The following is a 21,928-nucleotide window of genomic DNA, read 5'->3' on the forward strand; positions in this document are numbered from 1 at the left end:
TGAATCTTCCTGAAGACAATAAATGCTATTGGTAAATACACTCACTATCTATTGCCTGAAAAATGTGCATCAACTTGCGTTCAATCCATATCACAGCATCTCTATCGTCTGGCCATATCTATCCTGACTAAGACTGCCCAGGCATAAGACAACATTGGCATAGCACCTGCACTGAGCATACTTGGTCTGAGCAAAACAGCTTGCTTTGTGGACAACATACTACAATGCAGTACCCCGTATCTGATGCACTTGGGACTAGTCATTTTTCTGTTTTTTGGAACAATGGAACAAGTCAGAATGGTAGCATCAGTAGAATACCTGTAGCAGCGATTAAACAAGGACAACGGGATTTTTGAGCGCCAACATGATGCCACAAGTGGAAAAATTCCTGTGAAAGAATGCAATCCATAGTGGTATCTGCAGGCCTTTTTTTGCAATTTTCAACTATATCTTTGTAGACCAGAGCTCTGTTATTATCAAAATGGAACCAACAGAGAGTCAGAGCCCCACATGGCGAATTTTTTTCAACTTGCGATGTCATGTCTACGCTCATTTTTTTTTTGTTTTTGGATCTTTTCGATTTTGGTATCTTCGGTTATGGGGTACTCTACCTGTGGTAGACCGAAAATATGACAGGAGAAATCACAAAATAGGTTATATCTAAAAAAAAAATGGTGCATGATAGAAAAACCACTGAACAACAGCCCAAAATCCATAAAATTCAACCTAAAGTGTTAAGGAAGCAAAATCTTCGTTCTCTGGTGTTATTGGATGAAAGATTAATGACGAAAGAAATTGTCCGCAGAAGTGAACTGGATTAACTCCACAGATAAGTAGATTGTCCTGTGAGGAAATCTGAGCAGAATGGACCTGTGAGAGGTGATCTCATCATCACATTGACAATCTTGAGGTAGTTCCAGGAGTGATTTCCATTGTAGGACATCTGGAACTGAAACATATAGTTTATAGATGGAAGGATAGGAAGGGAGGCGGGGCTGATGATTAACTATTTGAGATAGAGATGAGGAATTTCTTCACACAGAAGGTTGTGAGTCTTTGGAATGTTTTACTCCAAAGAGCTGCCAAGACTTGGAACACGCTTAAGGCAGAGACAGGGTTTTAAGCGACTAAGGAATCAGGAGTGGTGGAGATTGACAGGAAGATGGAGACCAAACATCTAATCAGCCACAATCCTATTGATTAGCAGGAAAAGTTCATCATGCTTAAGGTGGGCTTTTGCCTCTATTTCTCGCATGCTTCTGTCAGTAATGAGATTGTTATTTTTTTCTTTAAGCCTATTTTATTTTTGTTCAAATTATGCCCTCTGAGATTTCACTTGCTTGTACTTTACTCGGCGGCGGCAGGAGTAAACGCACGCAGGCCGATTCCAGGGCGCACCACTCCATAACTGTGGACAGCGGTCGTAGATCTCCAGATATGGTTCGACCTAAAAGAGGAGAAGGTCACTCCGATATAAAACCTACGACCCAAGGACCTCGCTGCCACATCCCAGCCTGCTTGGCCACGGCACATGAACCATGGGTGTAAAGGGTGGGGCCAGTACTGCACACACTGCACTCCACTTAAAAGCTCCTTTGCGCAGGCCCGAGGACAGGTCCACGTCCTCCCCTTCAAAAGATGCACACAAACTCAAGCTGGCATGTTGGAACATCAGAACCATGCTAGACAAGGCTGACAGCCACCGACTTGAACGTCAGTCTGCCCTCATCGCACATGAACTCCTCAGACTCGACATTGACATAGCCGCTCTCAGCGAAGTCCGCCTTGCAGATATAGGCAGCCTCCAAGAACACGGCGCGGGCTTCACGCTCTACTGTCTGGCAAGCCTCAGGCTGAACGACGCCTATCTGGTGTAGGCTTCATGGTCAAGAACTCCATTGCCTCCAAACTCGAAAACCTCCCGACAGGCCACTCTGACCGGATCATGTCCATGCGACTCCCCCTTCAAAACAAGCGTCACATCACCCTCATCAGTGTCTATGCTCCAACCCTCCAGGCGGAACCAGCAGAAAAGGACAAGTTCTACACTGATCTGCGCAACCTCATCCAACGCAGCCCTACAGCCGACAAGGTTGTCATCCTTGGCGACTTCATCGCTCGCATCGGCAAAGTCTCAGAAACCTGGCCAGGAATTCTTGGCAAGCATGGCGTCGGCAAGTGCAATGACAACGGGCGCCTCCTGTTGGAACTCTGCGCAGAACAGCGGCTTGTCATTACTAACACCCTTTTCCAGCAGAGAGACAGCCTGAAGACTACCTGGATGCATCCCCGATCCAAACACTGGCACCTCCTGGACTACGTTCTGGTGCGAGGAAGAGACAAAGGAGATGTGCTCCTCACCAGAGTCATGCCCAGCACGGAATGCCACACTGACCACCAGCTTGTTCGCGGCAAGCTCAACCTTCACTTCAAGCCAAAGTTCAAGAACAGTGGAGCCCCGCAGAAAGAGGTTCAATGTTGGAAACCTGCAGTCAGACGTAATGAGAGGAAACTTCCAGGCAAACATCAAAGCAAAGCTCGAGGATGCAAACTGCCTCACGGACACGTCTCTTGAAACCCTCTGGGATCAGCTGAAAACGGCCATACTGCAATCCACTGAAGAGGTACTGGGCTTCTCTTCCAGGACTGGTTTGACGAAAACAACCAGGAAATCCAGGAGCTGTTGGCAAAGAAGCGATCTGCCCACCAGGCTCACCTTGCAAAGCCTTCCTGGCCAGAGAAAAAACGAGCCTTTCGTCTCGCATGCAGCCACCTTCAGCGCAAACTCCGGGAGATCCAAAATGAGTGGTGGACTAGCCTCGCCAAACGAACCCAGCTTAGCGCCGACATTGGCGACTTCAGGGGTTTTTAATGAGACACTAAAGGCGGTGTACGGCCCCTCACCCCAAGTCCAAAGCCCTCTGCGCAGTTCAGATGGAGATCTTGTCGCTGAGGAGGACTTCGCCATCCTCAATCGATGGTCAGAACACTTCCAATCCCTTTTCAATGCCAACCGCTCAGTCCAAGAACCTTCCCTGCTCCAGCTCCCTCAACAACCCTTGAAGCTAGAGCTGGATGAGGTCCTTACCCGGGAAGAGACATACAAGGCAATTGAACAACTGAAAAGTGGCAAAGCAGCAGGTATGGATGGAATCCCCCCAGAGGTCTGGAAGGCTGGCGGCAAAGCTCTGCATACCAAACTGCATGAGTTTTTCATGCTCTGCTGGGACCAAGGAATGCTGTCTCAGGACCTTCGTGATGCCATCATCATCACCCTGTACAAAAACAAAGGCGAGAAATCAGACTGCTCAAACTACAGGGGAATCACGCTGCTCTCCATTGCCGGCAAAATCTTCGCTAGGATTCTCCTTAATAGACTAATACCTAGTGTCGCCGAAAATGTCCTCTCAGAATCCCAGTGTGGCTTTCGCGCAAACAGAGGAACTACTGACGTGGTCTTTGCCCTCAGACAGCTCCAAGAAAAGTGCAGAGAAGAAAACAAAGGACTCTACATCACCTTTGTTGATCTCACCAAAGCCTTCGACTACTTTCATCCACATGGTCAGTTGGAGTTGGGAGCAGACCTTCTGCCTCTGAAACAAGGACTCTACAACGGTGGAAGGCGGATCTTTTATCTCCCCGTGATTTGGGAATACGAGCAGAACAGCAGCAGGAGTGGGTCACTCAGCCCTGCCATTCATTCAACGCGTGGGCAATCTGCCCCAGGCCTCTTCAGTTCTGTGTCATTCCCATAGCCCTCAATTTCCTGATTGCTCAGAAGTTCGTTTCCTCTTTATGTAATTCTAATGATCTAGCCCTTAACTAGCCACCAATGCAGGGAATTCCAGAGATTCACCACCCTCTGCATGAAGAATCTTGCTTTATCAGCAGTTACTATTTGCCTGCTAGCCAAATGTAAAAGAGAAGTGTTCTGTCCTATAATGCTTTTCTGCAGGGCTTTTCAAACTTTTTCATTCCTCTCACGTACCACCTTAAGTAATCTCTATGCCATCAGTGCTCTGTGATTAGTAAGGGATTGCTTAAGGTGGGATGTGGGTGGGAAGGTTGAGAATCACTGCTCTAGACCCAATTGTTACTGAAATATTTTGCCTGAGAAAAATTGCCATTGGCCTATTTCCTGTGGAGTGATGCACATGACGAGTCAATGAGGGACGATTAAAACAGTGGTTCCCAAACTTTTTCTTTCCACCCACATCCCACCTTAAGCAACCCCTTACTAATCACAGAGCACCTATGACATAGGGATTACTTAAGGTGGTAGATGAGTAGAAAGGAAAAGTTTGAAAACCACTGCTTTAACTTGAAAATACAGGGCTAAAAAAAAAACCTTAAAAGTACAGATTGTTCAGTCAATAGTCTTGGTTATTTGATTTCCTTGCCTGAAGACTTGAACCTGAATCCATTGATCAGTGCCAACAGTTAGAGGAAATCTAGTTCAGATCTTTTACTCTAATTATCAAATTTTTACAGATTAAGAGAATTCAAATGATTGGACACTTCACTACCCATTTTCTATTCACTCTCAGAATGCAAGAAATAGGAGCAGAAGTCGGCTATCCGGCCTGTCAAGAGTGCTCCACCATTCAATGAGTTCCTGGTTGATCTGATAATTGACTCAACTCCACCAACCTGCCTTTCCCCCATATTCCTTTCTTATGTAAAAATCCATCTAACTGAACCTTAAATATGTTTAATGAAGTAGCCTCAACCGCTTCCATGGGTAGAGAATTCCACAGATTCACACAGGAACTGTATTTGTATCCTGAATAAATTTCAAACCAAAAAGGGGAGAAATAAAATAGGGGGAAAAATGCTAAAGATGTATGAATACAATTCATGATATTGCCTAGCTGATCCTCCTTTACAATCACTAAAAGAACACTGATCTTGTTTCTGCCTTTCTGTGTGAGGTATATTTGATGGATACGTGTGGGTTCCTTTGAAAGCCACACCTGTACCAAAACCAACTGACCATTGAAGATGACAGCCCATGTGGGATTTATCACACCATCAATGTGTTCCTAGTCATGTAAACTCCTGCCATACTGTCTGAATGAATTGTTCTGCTTTAATCTCACTTTCAAGAAATAGGAACAAAACAAGATCGCATAAAGTTTAAACCTTCTCTGCGAATCAATGGCTGATATGACATCCAGTCAAAATATTCCTGGGATTTTGTAAGTGATCTGCTTCTCACAATTGTTGAATGGTAATTATTTTAAATATTGGATTTGAAAGCTTTAACTTTTTTTCTTTGCATTGTTTTTAAAAATTTAATATTGTCAACAGCAGTGTTCTAGTTGTGAAGAGCTAGATTTCCCCCAACTTGGGTTTCTTTACAAATTTAGATCTTATATAATCTCTCTGAAAATTTTATTTGGGAATAAATAATTCTGAAATAATTACGTGTTGAATCTTCCAACAGAGAAACACTGAAAAATATCGTGGTGGGGGGTGGGGGGGGGAAGAAAGACTTTTGAAAGGAATTCTGCATGTAGTATCAAAACAAACAGTAAGAATTTTCATGGATATCTAACTCGGAAGAAGGTACCTAAGGTAGATACATGATCTCAAGAAAACGAAGTGGGAAAATTAATAACAGAAAACTATGAAGTGGAAGGGACGTTAAATCATTTTTTGTATCAGTTTTCACTGTGGGGGAGGCTGGAAGTTTTTCAGAGATTAGAGGTGCTCTTATTTCAAGTCACCAGAAAAAACTTGTTAAAAATCCCAATGACAAGGGATATATGACTGAGCTACAGGTAGATAAATCACCAGGCCCCGATGTCCTGCAGCCAAGGTTTTAAAGGAAGCGGCTGCAGAGACCCGTTGATGAAATTTTTAGAGACTTGCTAAATAGTGGGAGGGCACCAGACGATCAGAAAACAGCCAATATGACTCACGTTCATAAAGGAAGGAAGACAAGCTGGGGAACTAAAGGCCACTTCCCTTTTACAGAGGGAAAAATAAGAGAGTGTAAAGATAGAGATTCTCCTTCTTTACATTGCTGCACTTAGGCCCAAAGGCGAATTGACTGGTCGAACTCACTCCAGCTTCCATCCGCCAAGGGGGGTACACTTAGAAGTGGAGTGGTCGGTCCACCTCCTCCATAAAAGGAAGGCCGCTGAAAGCGGCTCCAAAGGGGAGGGCTGACGAGGTCAGGATGATGCTGTGAGCCCACGATCCAGGAGTGCAAATTCCAAAATAAAAAACTCGTGGTAAATAGAGGCGGTGACATTGCGCAGGAGATCTGCCCGAGTCCTAAGACTGCTTGCACAGATCTCCACCAGAGCTCTTACCATTTTCGAGTAGAGGCCATTTTCCCTTTGCGGTGCGCACGTTTGACATCACGGTGGCGCTACTGTACCACTTGCCCTGCCTCCTCCAGGTCTGGAAGCTGGCTCCCGACTCAACTCTGTATAAAGGCACAGCGGGATCCGTCTTATAGGTCGTCACCATAAAAGATAAATTCACCTTTTTAAGCCCGCTATAATGTGGTGTTTAACCATGAAAAGGCCTGTTGAGATGATGCTGGAATCACTATTATTGACAAAATAAGTAATCATACTACTTTAAATAATCCCTATGCCATCGGTGCTCTGTGATTAGTAAGGGGTTACTTAAGGTGGGATGTGAGTGGGAGGGAAGGTAGAACAGTGGTTCTAGTTCCAATTGTTATTCAAATATTTTGCTTGAGAAAAATTGTCATTGGCCCATTTCCTTTGGAGTATGAAACCGTGCACATAATGAGTCAATTAAGTACGATTAAAACGGTGGTTTTCCAACTTTTTCTTTCCACCCACATCCCAACTTAAGCAATTCCTTACTAATCACAGAGCACTGTCATGAGTTCCTTACTAATCACAGAGCACCACTGGGCTAGAGTGATGTATTTAGTAGACTATCTCTATGCCTGGTTCTGAGTCCTCATTGTTTGCTCTTTGCATTAATGACCTGGAGGAGGAATCAAAGTGTGTTTTCTAAATTTGTCATGAAAAGATGCTATGATTTCGACCTTGTGATTCAGTAACAGACAACAGATGGATCGAGTGATTGGGCGAAAAAACTGGTGAATTGGGTTTATGTGGGGAAAATGTGAGAGCATTTAGGTAAGTGGAATCGAAAGATAGATTGTGATCTGAACGTAGAATGCAAATGAGTGGATTTTAAAGGGATCGAGGTCTTCAAAAGCACAGAAAGTTAGCAGGCAGATCCAACAAGTAATTAAGAAGGCAAAGAGCTTGTTGATCTTTTATTGTGAAGGAGTTGGAGATCAAGAATATTTACTGTTGTACATGGGATCAGTGAGGCTGGCCACATCTGAAATATTGTGCTCAGTTTTAAACACCTGCAAAAGGGCAAAATAGCAATGGAGGCAGTCCAAATGAAACTTACCAAGCTAATTCCTAGGATGAGAGCGTTGACCTATAAAGAGAGTTTGCGTCTGTAATCTTTGGAATTGTGATGATTGAGGATAGGTATTGACATGTTAAAACATAAGAACCTAACAGGGCTTGACAGGTAGATACTGAGATGTTTTCACCAGAAGGAAGGTCATGAATAAGGGGATATAGCTAGAAAATAACAACGGTCAGTTATTTTCTCAAATCCCCACCTCGGATTCTCAGACTACATCCCTGTAATGCTAATGCAGCATACAGACCGCTCTAGACCAGTTCTGAAGCAGGTTAAAACCTGGCCAGCAGGGGCCTTTCATGACTGCTTTGAGCTCCCTGACTGGCACATGTTCCAGGAAGCAGCAACCGATGACAACTGCCTCAATCTGGAGGAGTAGACGGCAACAGTGACCAGCTACTTTAGTAAGTGGACTGACGACGTCACGTGCCATGATTACTCGCTCTAATCAAAAGCCATGGATGACTGCAGAGCTGCGTGTGCTGCTCAGGAACCATGATGCTGCCTTCAGAGCGGACGACAAAGTAGCCCGAGCTATTGCAAGAGCCAAGCGATCTGAGGTCATCAGGGAGGCAAAGCATGTACATGCCCAGCATATTCACAGTCACTTCCTGGACAGCAAGGACAGGCAATGCTTGTGGAAGGGTCTCCAAGATATCACCAACCACAAGATCACATTATCCACTTGTGCTGGTAATTCCCCCCCTTCCCAGATGTACTGAACAACCTCTACGCGCGTCAAGACAAAAAAAAATGTGACGGCGAAGAAGACCACTGCGTCTCCAAATGATCAGGTGATGCGTCTTGGAGTGGCCGATGTGAGGAGAGTGTAAGGCAAGGTCAACCTGTGAAAAGCTGCTGGACCCGGATGACGTTCCTGGCAGGGGATGTGTGGCTCAGTTAGCAGATGTTCTCACTGACATCTTTAATATCTCCCTAAGAAGTGCCGTGGTACCTACTTGCTTCAAAGCCGCCACCGTTGTCCCCGTGCTGGAGAGGTTGTCTTGCCTATATGCCTACCATCCTGTTGCACTCATGTCCATCGTCATGTCGTGCTTTGAGAGGCTTGTCATGGGGGAACATCAAGCTCCTGCTGCCCCCCACCCCCAGTTTGCATACAGATCCAACCATTCTTGGGACTATGCATTCACCACCGCCCTCCATCTAGCCCTCACCCACCTGGAAAATAAGGACTCTTGTGGTGTTTATGGACTTCATTTCGGCATTCCACACAATCATATCTCAGTACCTGGTAAGGAAGTTGAACGTGCTGGGTCTCAACATCTCCCTCTGCAATTGGATTCTTGATTTCCTGTTGGGGAGACCTCAGGCAGTCTGGATCAGTAACAGCACTTCCAAGATCATCAGACTGAGCATGGGGGCCCCCCCAGGGCTGCGTGTTTAGCCCCCTGCTGTTCACTCTGCTGACCCACGACTGTGCTGCTAAACAAAGCTCAAACCACATCATCAAGTTCGCTGATGACATGACAGTGGCGGGCGTTATCGGTAAGAACGATGAGGCAGCGTACAGAGACGAAGTACAGACACTAACAAGCTGGTGCAGAGCCGACAGCCTGTATCTGAATGTTAATAGAACAAAAGAGATGGTTGTCAACTTCAGGAGGGCCTGGGGAGATCACGCTTCCCTGACCGTTGATGGCTCGACCGTTGAGGTCGTCAAGAGTATTAAGTTCCTTGGAGTGTAGTACTTGACGGAGATCCCTTAACACTAAGAAAGCCCAGCAGTGCCTCTACTTTCTGCATCTCCCACCCTGCATCCTCACTACATTCTACAGACGATGTATTGAGACCATCTGGTTTGGAAGCTGTACCTCAAGACCATCGTGCAGAAGATGGTGAAGTCAGCAAAAAATATCACTGGGGCCCCTCTTTCTACCATGAAGGACATCTACAACACTCCATGCAGCCAAAAAGCAATAAACATTGTGAAGGTCTCCACACACTCTGAAGTGCCAGTTGATGAAGTGGACAAAGACGATGTGGTCAAAGAATAATCCTGGCTTTTATTAGCAGAAACTCATGGTACAATAATGAAAGACAATAGATGCACATGCAGTTATATCCAAGGGGAGTGTCCTTAACAGTAGAGATAATGCACAGCCAATGTTAGTACAGGAAGGCTCGCCAGAGGGGGGAGAGAGGCAGCTTGGCAGACATTCAGCACACACTCCTCATGTAAACTGTTCTCCCTTCTGCCATGTAAGTAGGAGGTACTGTGGCACTTGGACCCTTACGTCCAGATTGGGCAACAGTTTTTTTTCTCCCAAGCCATTAGGATATCATATGTGGATAATATACCTTGGACTTTCACTGTATACATCTTAATATTTCAACGTGCTTAACTTCTATTCTGACTAATATTGATGTAAATATGCTCCATGGTCCAGCAGGAACGCTATCTCGTCTTTACTGTGCGAGCCCGGTATGAGCGATAAATAAAGGTGACGACTAAAACTGAGGTGTGTAGAAATTTCTTCTCCCAGAGGGGAGTGAATCTCTAGATTTCTCCATCCCTGAGGATGTAAATCATTAGATGTTTTTGAGGTGGAGAGAGATATGTTTAAAAGCTAGTGGAATTAGGGGTTATGGGAATAGACATTATTGATCAGCCAGGATCACAGTGAATTGGCTTAAGGGGCCTGATTGCCTTCTCTTTCTCTTTCTCACCTGTGCTTGTTTTGTTTGTGAGATGCAGCCAAACGTCTTGTTAAGTTCTGTATTTCCCATTGTTTCAACCGTTGTCGTACAGAGGTAATTAAAATAAATGCCAAAAGGTGGGTCCCGATTTAACGTTAAAGATAAGGAGGTCAAATTGGATATTATATCTTTTGCAGCATGCTGTTATGATCTGAAAGGGCTTGCATGAAAAGCACCTCAAACTACCCACCTGCCTGAGAGGAAAGAATAATTAGAGCCACTAAGTATAGTTGGGAAATGCCAGACTTGGGGAATGGTGTCATCTTCAATAACACGAGGGTGTCTCCACCCCATGACTGTTCCAAATGAAAGCGGAGCATTGGGATGACATTCGGAACCTCCAGTCCCTGCTTCCAGAGTCTACGTAACCACCTGACAAATTAACCGCCCATCCCACCAACCATCGGAAGAGAGGGTTTTCCCTCAGTAGCCACTAAAGAATTGAGGTCATACTTGATCCCGAGAGATGGCCAAAGGGGATATTTATTTGTAAAGAATCCAATCACAGTGCTGTTGCAAAACAAACTGTTGAATTGGCAGCTTTAATGTAATGTTGTGAAATGGGATCATAAATGGATTTTTCAGGCCTACCGTATATGCTTGAGTTTTTAAGATCATTTTTTAATGTTAAATTTTTGGGGGTCAACTATTACACAAATACTACTTTTGACCCCATTAAGTACCTGCAGTGCTCGAGGTGTCGGGTTTTCCGATGTGCCAGCAGGTGGCTGTGGCCTGGGCATAAGTCCATGTCCAAGCGTCTGTTGAGCAGGGACCTGTGACCTGAGTGTGAGTCCACAGTCAAGCCATCAGGAGTTCCAATGGGCAGGTGGAAGGGGCCAAAAATGAGGGGGTTGGGGTCAACGATTACACACGATATATGAAAAATACCAGATTTTGGTGGGCGGTGGGGGGAAATAGGAGGGTGGGGGGAGGGGTCGACATTTACTCAATATTGACTTTTACACGAGTATGTACGGTAATGTGCCAGGTGCCAGAATTTTACCTGAGCAAAGACCTTTCATGCACTTTACATCAAGATGCGTGAGTTTCTGACATCCTGCTTCTAAGCAAAGGATTTAGCTTGATGATCCACACCTTGATGAAGGGCTCAAACCTGAAACATTGGTAAAGTATCTTTATCTTTGTAATATTAAAGTACATTGTTTGACCTGCTGAGTTTCTCTCGCGTTGTGTCTTTACTTCAACCACGTTATCTGCAGACCTTTATGTTTTGCTTCCTAAAGGATTTCGGTTATGAATTTCTTTTATATTCACCGGGAATGCTTGATAATATTTCAGAGCTGAGTTGCACTGTTATTTCTTAGACTCAGTAAGAGTATTTCTGGACTTGCTAAATATTCTGTTGCTTTAATTATCAGTGTTTCCATTTTTTTTGTGACGTGTGAAATGCAATGGCCATTGTCTCTTTTCCTGTTATCTCAGGTTCATTTTCATCCCTCTGTTACGTCTTTTTGTATCATGCTCCGAGTGAAGCTCAATTCCTCTCATTAAAAAAAATTTCCAGTTGTGGTACATTTATTTAGTTAGAATATATTTTTCACGGTACGGCTAATATCTGGATCTAATGATTCTGAGGTCTGAGCACAGAGTCCTTGAGTTACAGGCCCTGTACTTAGATGAAACAAAAAAACGTTCTCAGGATGATAAACTGGAATAAAACACGAAAGCATGCAGATTGTTGTTAAAAAACACAAAAATGCTGGAGGATCTCAGCAGCTCACGCAACGTCCACAGGAGGTGAAGTCATTGTAGGGCACTACCAGTAACCACAGAGATAAGCTGAGGAAACGATAGGCTTTAATACACAGAAGAGACTTGCTGGCCCGGATCCCAGGATAGGAATGGCAGCAAGGGAAAGGTGGCTCGACCTCTATGGCCCAGGACCACAGGGGAGGGTATGAGTCATCTGTGGGCGGGCCAGCTCCATATATATAATCGACAATTATAACTATAAACAGTGGAAGAAGCCTATCACCACAGACATATAACCGACCTTTCGAGCCTGAGCCCTTCTTCATGGTATAGGAAAAAAGCAGGCAGATGCCTGAAGAAATAGGCTGAGGGAGGAACAAAGGGCATCAATTTAAAACCAAAGTGCAGAAGAACTTCTTCAGCCAGAGGGTCATGAGTCTGTGGAATGTGTTGCCATGGGTGGCTGTGGAAGTGAGGTTGTTGGGTGTTTTTTAGGCAGAGATTGAGATTGGGCATTTGATGAGCCAGGGCATCAAGAGTTATAGGGAGAAAGCCAGGGAGTGGGGATGAGTGAGAGGATGGATCAGGCCAGGATCAGAATGGCGGAGCAGGCTCGCTAGGCCTACTTCTGCTCCTGTATCTTGTGATCTTGATGAGCACAGGCCACAATTAGAACATGGACAGGAGCGGCCACGTGACTGTGGAAGCGATTCTGAGTGAGTACATGGCCATAGAGCTTGAGAGCAGCAGAGAGGAGGAGCAGCGAGAGAGACTCTTGGAGAACTCCCTTCGAAGAGAGGAGGAGAAGTTCTTCAGGGTAGGCATCCCTCAAAGGGATTTTGCAGTGGAACAACCAAATGGACTGAAGCACGAATGTTTGCGGACACTCTGATTGTCGTAAACTGGAAGCTTTGAGAAGATGAACACAGCTAATATACATCTGCTGCCTATTCCGGATGCTTTCCATTATTGATGGTTTATTTAAATAATTGTTTGATCATGTTGTAATATTCAGATTTCACATGAAAGAGAAGGGAGCAATGCAGCCCAATGAGTCTGTGTACAAATTCTAAGGAACAATTCTTTTAATCCCATTCCCCAGTTATCACTCGATAATCTGTTCTCCCTTGTATATTCATCGCTCAGTATTCTCCTCCCACTCCGAGACACTGGGAGCAAGTTACATTGGACACACACATCACCTACTGACCTATATGCCTTTAGGAGGCGCATAGAGATAGGGGCACCTGAGAAAAATCCACTTGGTCACAGCGAGGACATGCAAATTCCACTCAGCGTTGGAATGAAATCCAGGTCCATGGAGCTCTAAGACAGCAGCACTAATTGCTGCAACACTCTCTCTGCACTGGATCTTGATACCGAACTGTTGAATCAGCTTTTACCATGGCCCCGCAGAGCATTTTGTCAGGTTGATTCCAGGGATGAAAGGTAATGGCCAATGAGTTTGTGTGTGACTATGAGTGGATTGAGTTGTACCCGCTGGAATTTAGAAAAATGAGAGGGGATCTTATAGAAACATATGCAATTATGAAAGGCATCAAAAAGATAGAGTTAGGTGTTGTTTACATTGGTAGGGGAGACCAGAACTAGGGGATGTAGCTTCAAGATTCAGGGTAATAAATTCAGGTAAGGGATGAGGAGGAATTGCTTTCACAAAGTGTGGTGAATCTGTGGAATTCACTGCCCATTGAAGCAGTGGACGCTACTGTCATGATAATGAATATGAATGAGATGTATTCACCTGACCGGAAGTCACATGGTAAGAGAGAGAGGGAAGAGCGGGAAATGGAGGAACAATGAAAACTGGAGAATAAAGACACGGAGATGTTTAACTGGTAAAACCTGCGTTATTAGTGTTATTAAAACGGTCAAACCCAAGGCGCAACCGGTGCGCAGAACTCCGTTTGGACTTCGTGGGAAAGTCGAAGCCAAAATTAAAGAGTTGATCGAGCAAGACATTATTGAACCTGTCGAACATTTGACACAATGGGTCAGCCCAGTAGTGATTGTGCCCAAACCAAATGGTGACATAAGACTGTGTGTTGACATGAGGATGGCCAATGAAGCTATAATTCGAGAACGACACCCTATACCAACAGTGGAGAAAATACTTCAAGAGTTAACTACCAGTAAGATATTCTCAAAAATTGATTTAAAATGGGGCTATCCTCAATTAGAGCTGGACCCAGAATCCTGAGACATAACAACATTTGTGACTCACTGTGGATTGTACCGATACAAGAGACTATCGTTCAGCATTAATGCAGCTTCTGAGATCTACCAGTATGAAATCCATCGAGTGATTCAAGGCATTCCTGGAGTTGCCAACATTTCTGACGACATCATAGTCCATGCACCTACAAAGGAAGAGCATGACAGACGGTTGAGGCATGTACTATCTAGACTACAGGAGGCAGGCCTTACCGTGAATGGAAACAAGTGCCAGTTCGGTGTGTCAGAAATGGACTTCATGGAACACAGACTTACACGGTAAGGACTAAACCCAGCAGAGGCCAAGGTGAAGGCTATTGCAGATGCACGTGCACCCCAGAACGCAACGGAAGTGAGGAGTTTCCTGGAATTGGTCAATTATTGCGCAAAGTTCATCCCTAACTTTGCTACAGTGGCAGAACCACTAAGGAAACTAACCAGGAAAGGTGTACCATTTCATTTTGGATCGGAGCAGAAGAAAGCGTTCACAACGCTGAAGCAAAGTCTGACAGATGCTGATACTCTTGGATATTATGATCCGGCTGCACCAACCAAAGTCATAGCGGATGCTAGTCCCATTGGTTTAGGAGCCGTGTTGGTCCAGATGCATGATGTAGGACCAAGAATCATTGCCTACGCCAGCAGATCGTTGTCAGATGTGGAAAGAAGATATTCTCAGACAGAGAAAGAAGCACTCGGACTTGTATGGGCCTGTGAGAGGTTCCATGCATATTTGTATGGGATTGAATTTGAACTCATCATAGATCATAAGCCATTAGAGGTGATCTATGCCGCTAGATCCAAACCGTGTGCCAGAATAGAGCGATGGGTACTCCGACTCCAACCCTACAAATATAAAGTAGTTCACATTGCCGGGAAAGCAAACATTGCTGATCCGCTGTCCAGATTGGTGAAGGATGGATGCCCACAATCCAAGTCAGAATTGGGGATAGAAGCAGAGAGCTTTGTACGCTTCGTAGCTATTCAGTCGACACCGAAAGCTGTGACCACAAAGGAAGTCGAGAGAGAGTCCGAACATGACCCAGAACTCATGGAAGTGATAGAATGTATCCAGAGTGGACAATGGGACAAGTGCATTCACAAGGCTTACATTCCCATTAGAGACGAACTTTGTTGCATCGGACAGTATGTATTGAGAGGTTGTAGATTGGTGATACCACAGAGGTTGAGACCGAAGATCGTATCCTTAGCTCATGAAGGACACCTAGGTATTGTTGGTACCAAGCAAAACCTCAGAGTAAAGTATGGTGGCCAGGTTGTGATAAAGATGCAGAGAAATTCGTCAAAACTTGCCATGGATGTCAAATCACAAGTAGGAGTAATCCTCCAGAGCTGATCCGGAGTACGCAACTCCCGACAGGACCGTGGATCGACGTAGACATTGATTTTCTTGGACCTTTACCGACTGGTGAATCAATCATGGTAGTGATAGATTACTACAGCAGATACTCTGAGTACGTTGTGATGAGGTCCACGTCCACTGAAAAAACAATACAAGCATTAGCAGAGATCTTCGCAAGATATGGATTGCCTGTTACGCTATACTCTGATAATGGTCCACAGTTCATTTCAGAGACATTTGCTGAGTACATGAGGACCACAGGTATCCACCATCATAAAGTAACTCCGAAATGGCCGCAAGCCAACGGGGAAGTAGAGAGACAAAATCAGTCCATTGAAAAACGATTACGGATTGCTCACGCAGAAGGACAAAATTGGCGAGAAGCATTGCTATCTTATGTGGCTGTCTATCGGGCAACGCCTCATGCAACCACAGGAAAAAGTCCTGCAGAAGCATTTTTTGGGAGAAAAATCCGCACAAAAATGCCCGAAATAAAGGAAATCTGGGACGACCAGGAGATGAGGGACCACGATGCTGAAAAGAAAGGAGCAGCAAAGCTGTACACAGATTCGAGACGTGGAGCCAGGTACTCAGACATCATGCCTGGAGATAATGTTTTGTTGAGGCATGAGAATGGTGGTAAGCTAGACACACCTTATTACCATCAACCCTACACTGTCGTATCCAGAAGTGGCAGTATGGTAATAATCAAGTCTCCAGCTGGAGTCGTGTACAAAAGAAATGTGTCAGGTGTAAAAAGGTACCAGTCCAGAGAGACATCAAGCGAGGTGGTTGAAAGTCCAATAAGAGATGCTCAACCTGAGAGACCAGATGATGTTCCTGAGGCAGTTACCAGCATTCCTGATGAAGTGACTAGAGGGCCAGAAGCACCCGAGGCCGTGGCGAGCAGTGTTTCCGACGCTGAGAGGGAACAACCGAGTAGCGACGATAGTATCGCAGGAAGGCCGAAACGAGACAGGAAAGCGCCTAAACGATACGAAGACTTTGTGCCGTATTTCTAATTGTGCCCGCATTATCACAAAAGGGAAAGTTTGTGACGGTTGGAATGATAAAAGAACATTTGGACAGTGATTTGATCATATATCATAAAGTGCGTGTATGAGTGCTGTATGAAGTACATTTTATTTAGTTGAGTTATTGTATTACAGTTAGTTACGACATGTTCATGTTACATTGTGTGTAGAAGGAGTTTGAACTTGTTTGTTTGTTTGTTATACATTGTTGGTTCCGAGGGATATTGATAAGGTGACGGTGTTTACATTTTAACATTAAGGTGTAAAGTTTATTTCTGGTAAAAGGAGGGATGTGATGATAATGAATATGTATGAGATGTATTCACCTGACCGGAAGTCACATGGTAAGAGAGAGAGGGAAGAGCACGAAATGGAGGAACAATGAAAACTGGAGAATAAAGACATGGAGATGTTTAACTGGTAAAACCTGCGTTATCAGTGTTATTAACTTCACATTTCGGGCCACAAATGTGACAGCTACCTCAATAAATATATTTAAGGGCAAGGTTAAATAGATTTCTACATAGTAAGGGATATGGGGGAAGGGAGGTAGGTGGAGATCAGCCATGATCACATTGAATAGTGGAGCAGGCTGGATGGCCTACTCATGTACCTGGTTCTTATGTTCCCATAACAATTCGCTCTGTGGAAGTATTCCTCCTTTGGTTCCCTCTTTGGTTGCACAGTAACTGGTTAGTGTGCTGCCAACCCTCTTTATCATGATCAAGTTCCATCATAACTTGTCCCATCATAACTTGGAACCAAATGATTAAATCTGCCCTTCCTCTTCTCTACTCCTGTAATCATTGCAGTGGAATCTCCTCTGTACCCTCCCCTTCGCTCTGTACTCTTTGCAGAGTGAGGTGGCCAGAACGAGAAAGCACACCCCAGCTGAGAACTTTCTAATTCGTTAACTTCTCGGTTCTCTGCAAAATCAAGTTAATGATCCTGTCTTCACTTTAATAGGTTATCAAGTTAGTCGACAAAGTTTTATGACCAAATTGCCCTTCGTTTTTGCAACCCTCTAAACCTGTTGCATTTTATTGTGCATATCTCTTCCCAAAATACCTCACTTGATGCTAAATTGTGCTCTTTTCACCCCCTTTGTCTTAAAGAGGAAGCATAATAACTGGTTTATGAACATAACATTTTTTCAATTAGTCATGCATGTCCTACATGTTAGTAACAATCATTGTTTAATGTTTAAACAAGCATAATTCTGCGTGATCCAATGCTTTTTTTTACAGGGTCTTGAGGGATTGATTTAGAGGGAGTGTCTGTATTGGCTGAATCTTTATTCCCTGGAGCATAGGATACTGTGAGTTGACATTATAGGATTACATCAAATGATCAGAGGCGTGGATAAAGTCAACGCTTGCAGACTTTATCCCAGGATCGATGATTCGAGAACTAGAGGATATAGGTTTAAGTTGAGAGGGGAGAGATTGAAGAGAAACCAGAGGTTAGTCTGTACCTGGAATGAGCTGTCAGAGAAACCTAAGAAGCGAGTCTCATTGTGATGTTCAAAATACATTTGGATAAGACGGATTTAAAAGGAAATGGGACTAATACGAGCAAATGGGACGAACTCAGAAGGCTGACTTGGACAGCATGGGTAGGTTGAGCCAAAAGCCCTGTTCTTTTTTGTTTTCTGATTTGGTTGCATCCACTTTGTTAATACAACCCATTATCTAAATCTAATGCATGAGTATTGGGTCATTTCATTTGTTAATGCCATCTGTTCGTGTCTGGACATTTCAGCCTTGGGATATACAACTTTTTTTTCAGGTGACACACCATAGGAAACATGAAATTCAACTTGAAAATAACCTAGCAAAACGTGCCTCAAAAGATAATATTTGAATGCACATGGTGGCCTGTGTGTACCTCTGGGCTATCAGAGTTCCATCTTCTTGTCTATTGACCTGTTTTGCACTGGGTGACACCATAATCCTGCCTCCAGCTTGTTGATATCATTGAACATGGACTTGTTTTATGTAAAGGCTGATGCCTGCTTCTTCAGATATTTTGTTTTTTTCAAGTTCTTCTGGTGACCTGATCTGAGTTATCTTTTTTGATTATTTTAAGAGTTCTCATGCCCGCCGAACGACCAATGGAACTGCTCACACAAACCATACAAGAGTCTCATATATATGAAATAATATTTATGTATTTATTTATACTTGTCCCACATTAGTATGGTTTGTCTTTATGTGTGTTGTCTGGTTCCATGTTGGAGACTTCATCATGTTGAACTTGTACAATCAGATGACAATGAACTTGACATTCAAGAGTGCAGTAGCTGTGTTCCTGTATGCAGATTACGACTTAAAGGAAATGGAAAACTTGTTTTGGTTTACACTCTGTGCGCCATTTTCTGACCTTGCGCTGAACAATGCAGAATTCTTGGTCGTCCATTTGCACGTCCTGAACCACCGGGGATCATTTTTAACAACCCACCCCTCGTGAAACTGATTCCAGCATGAACCCCATCCAATTTTAACTCAATGAAACCAACAAAGAGCTACCAGGATGTGTAGCTTGAATTTATTCCATTTAACAGGTCACCTTTCTCCATCACCACCGAAACATTGCCCCAAAAGCTTTAATTACGCTTTGTCCTTTCTGTTGCTTATGTTCAGCCAATAATATTAAGCAGAATGTACAGCAACCAGACTTCATAGCAAGTTCTCACAAACATGATTAGATTTAAATACAGTACACTAACAGGCCCTTTACCCTTTGCTGCCCCAAATACCCGATAACCCCATATGTTTTGAAAGGTGGGGGGGGGGGAAAGGGTACAAACTCCTTACAGAGAGCGTCGGGTTCGAGCCTGGGACACTGGCGCTGTAATAGCGTTGTGCTATCTGCTAGTCTAACTGTGCTGCCGGGTAATCATTCGATGACCATTCTTTCGTTAGTGGTATCAACCAGCGAAAACTCCAGCTGCTATTTCCAGAAAGGGTCAAGACATCCACCTGGGACTCTAATGAAGGATCTTACACCCTAATAGTGCTCCATACCCTCAGTTCTACTCAAGAATGAGTCTGGATTAACCACTTTGTCCCTGGAGTGGACTTGAGCCACCAACCCTGGACTCAAGATGAGGGTGTTGCTAACTGAAGAATATTAATTATTTGGGTTAAGATCAAGAAATTCTGACAACAATTCCACAGGAGGCTTCTTTACTTCTCTTGACAGATGAGAAAGATGAATGCTTGGTCTATGCTGATCTACCTGGTTTTGGCCTTGCCATTAAGCTGTTATTCATCAGGAAATTACCACCTTCAGGGCAAGTCAAAGTTAAGGATGATCCCAATCACGCCCAGAAAAGGACAGATATATGGGCAGCAAAATCTGGGTTTTAGGGGTGATCTGGAGTGGAATTGGCTCATACTGTAGAAGAGCAAGCTACAGTTGGCTCAGAAGCAATGGGCAGGGGTGCAGTGCTGCAGGAGCCCATTGGTGAGCTCCAGCTCCTCATGGGTCCGCTCCAGCACTTCACGGGGCCGCTTCGGCACCTCATTGCTTTGGGCGATGGCCTCCCCTCCCACCGAGCGCTCTTCTGGACATACAAGGTACTTTCCCATTTCTTCCATGACTGGCCGTCCTCGTTCCTCAACCTACCATTTGCTCTCAATTATACAACGCCAAATACAACACGGCGGCCACCTAGGCCAGGTCTCGCGAGACCTCCTTGTTGCCATTTTTGGTGAGCCCTGGCACCTAAAGTAAAAAGCTCTGCATCGCTGGCATTGGACGAATTGATGATGATTGGTTACTTCATCAGGTCTGCTGAAGGTTTAGGTATTTTGTCTACCCTGCCAGGATGTTCGTGCCCTGAGAAGAGGGGAGAATGTTGGAATAGGAGACACTCAAACAGTGCAAACGTTAATTGCACAAAGTAAATTACATCATTCAGGGTTTTGGCCGAAGAGTGAGGAAGGGAGATGAATTGGATAATTCCACGAAGGAGAGAATATGTTAACGATAGGCTAAGTAGTTGCCCCCTGTGCTGCAAGATTCTGTAAATTATTTTACAGCTGATAAAACTCTTGTCAATTATTTCAGCCTCGGCCCTTAAAATGCGTGGTGCAGTTATCTAATTAAGGTTCCTCTCTCCTGGGCCCGACATAGTTTACTACAACCTACCTAAGGTTGCCCTTTTGCTTCAAGTTAGTTTTTCATGCCGTGTGACTGCAACTTTCTAATTGCGCTCACACTGAGGTAGAATGGATTTGCATTTTATTTGGCCTGGACTGGAAGTTAAATTATTCCCCTGATGCAAAGTTATTGGATTTTTACACTTTATTTTAAGGCGATTACTTCTGCAATGAGCTCACAGGACAATGGTTACACTTAATAAGTGTTTTTACTGCCGAGCCTTTAACCGTAATATATGAGCCGTTTGCGGCTCTAAACAAGCTATTCTTCACATCTTTTCTATGTTCTAAGTGTGACGGTTGAACGGTTTTATAAAATAATTACCTGATATGTGTTCTGAGCCAGTGTTGCTTAAAATATCCTGAGAAAGCATACGCATCAAGATGGGGGAAAAATAGTTTCCAGATGTGTGCTTTGAGATGGTGAATCTTCACTCTTCAGAGGGGGGATAAAAAACATGAAACATCATTTGCAGATTTCTTGTCTTGATGGAGAGTGGAATATCTTAAAAAAAAACCTGAATAGTATTCAGTTGAATGAGCACTTTGAGTTAGCCCTTCAAGAGGTCTGAATGTTATGGCTGATTAGTAAAAAGGTCTCTGGCTTGTTGAGGTCAAGTGTCTTGCCAAATGTACTGGGAGTCTCATTCAGATTCAAACACCTGAGGGTATCATCAATGACATTTTATGCGTTTCCTTTAGGATTTGCCGCACCCTTTGCAGCCAATGAGGTTCTTCCAAGTTAAGAGCGGCAGGAAGCTCGAGTTGCATCTCTACAATATGATAACAAGTAGAAAATCTGACTCAGCAATGCCAGTTGGGGAGTAAATATTGGTACATTTTCAAATGGCCTGTTGGCCACTGAGGGCTCAGTTTAATGACTTACTACAAAACAATAAAAGGGAAGGCACAGGCTGTTTTATTGCCACTTGGGAAATTTCAACACTAGTTGCCGCTGGAAGAATTTTCTTTGAAGGTGAACAGCTGGAAATAAAATGAAAGAAGTAAGTGCTGGAAATACTTAGTGGGCCAGGCAGCCAGTGTGGTGTGAGAAACAGAGTCCACCTTTCAGGTCCCTGACCTTTCATCAGATCTCACTCCACAATTCTAACCACACCCTGCTGACTCTTTCCTGCTTTTTTTTTTCTATTAGTTTTATTGTGATTTTTTTTTCCCAGTGACACACCCTCCTCCCCCCTCCATATTTTGTGTTAAATATTGGACTTGATAGTTTCCAACCTTTCTTTCTGCAAATGACCTTG

General features: G+C 44.1%; 1 protein-coding gene across 6 annotated transcripts in view; it reads left to right on the forward strand.

The window, feature by feature from the left end:
* Positions 1-21,928, forward strand: part of LOC138749300 (multiple C2 and transmembrane domain-containing protein 2-like) — a 328,465-nt gene that overhangs the window by 229,596 nt on the left and 76,941 nt on the right. The window contains exon 18 of one of the 6 annotated variants that reach the window (XM_069910513.1): positions 5,107-5,192. The exons of the other annotated variants lie outside the window; for them this stretch is intronic. Coding sequence (XP_069766614.1) covers positions 5,107-5,112 — 6 coding nt within the window. The 3' untranslated portion in view covers positions 5,113-5,192. Of the gene's footprint in view, positions 1-5,106; positions 5,193-21,928 lie in introns of those variants that run through there. 6 annotated transcript variants of the gene reach the window in all.

This window comes from Narcine bancroftii, chromosome 14 (assembly GCF_036971445.1).
Source record: "Narcine bancroftii isolate sNarBan1 chromosome 14, sNarBan1.hap1, whole genome shotgun sequence".
NCBI lineage: Eukaryota > Metazoa > Chordata > Chondrichthyes > Torpediniformes > Narcinidae > Narcine > Narcine bancroftii.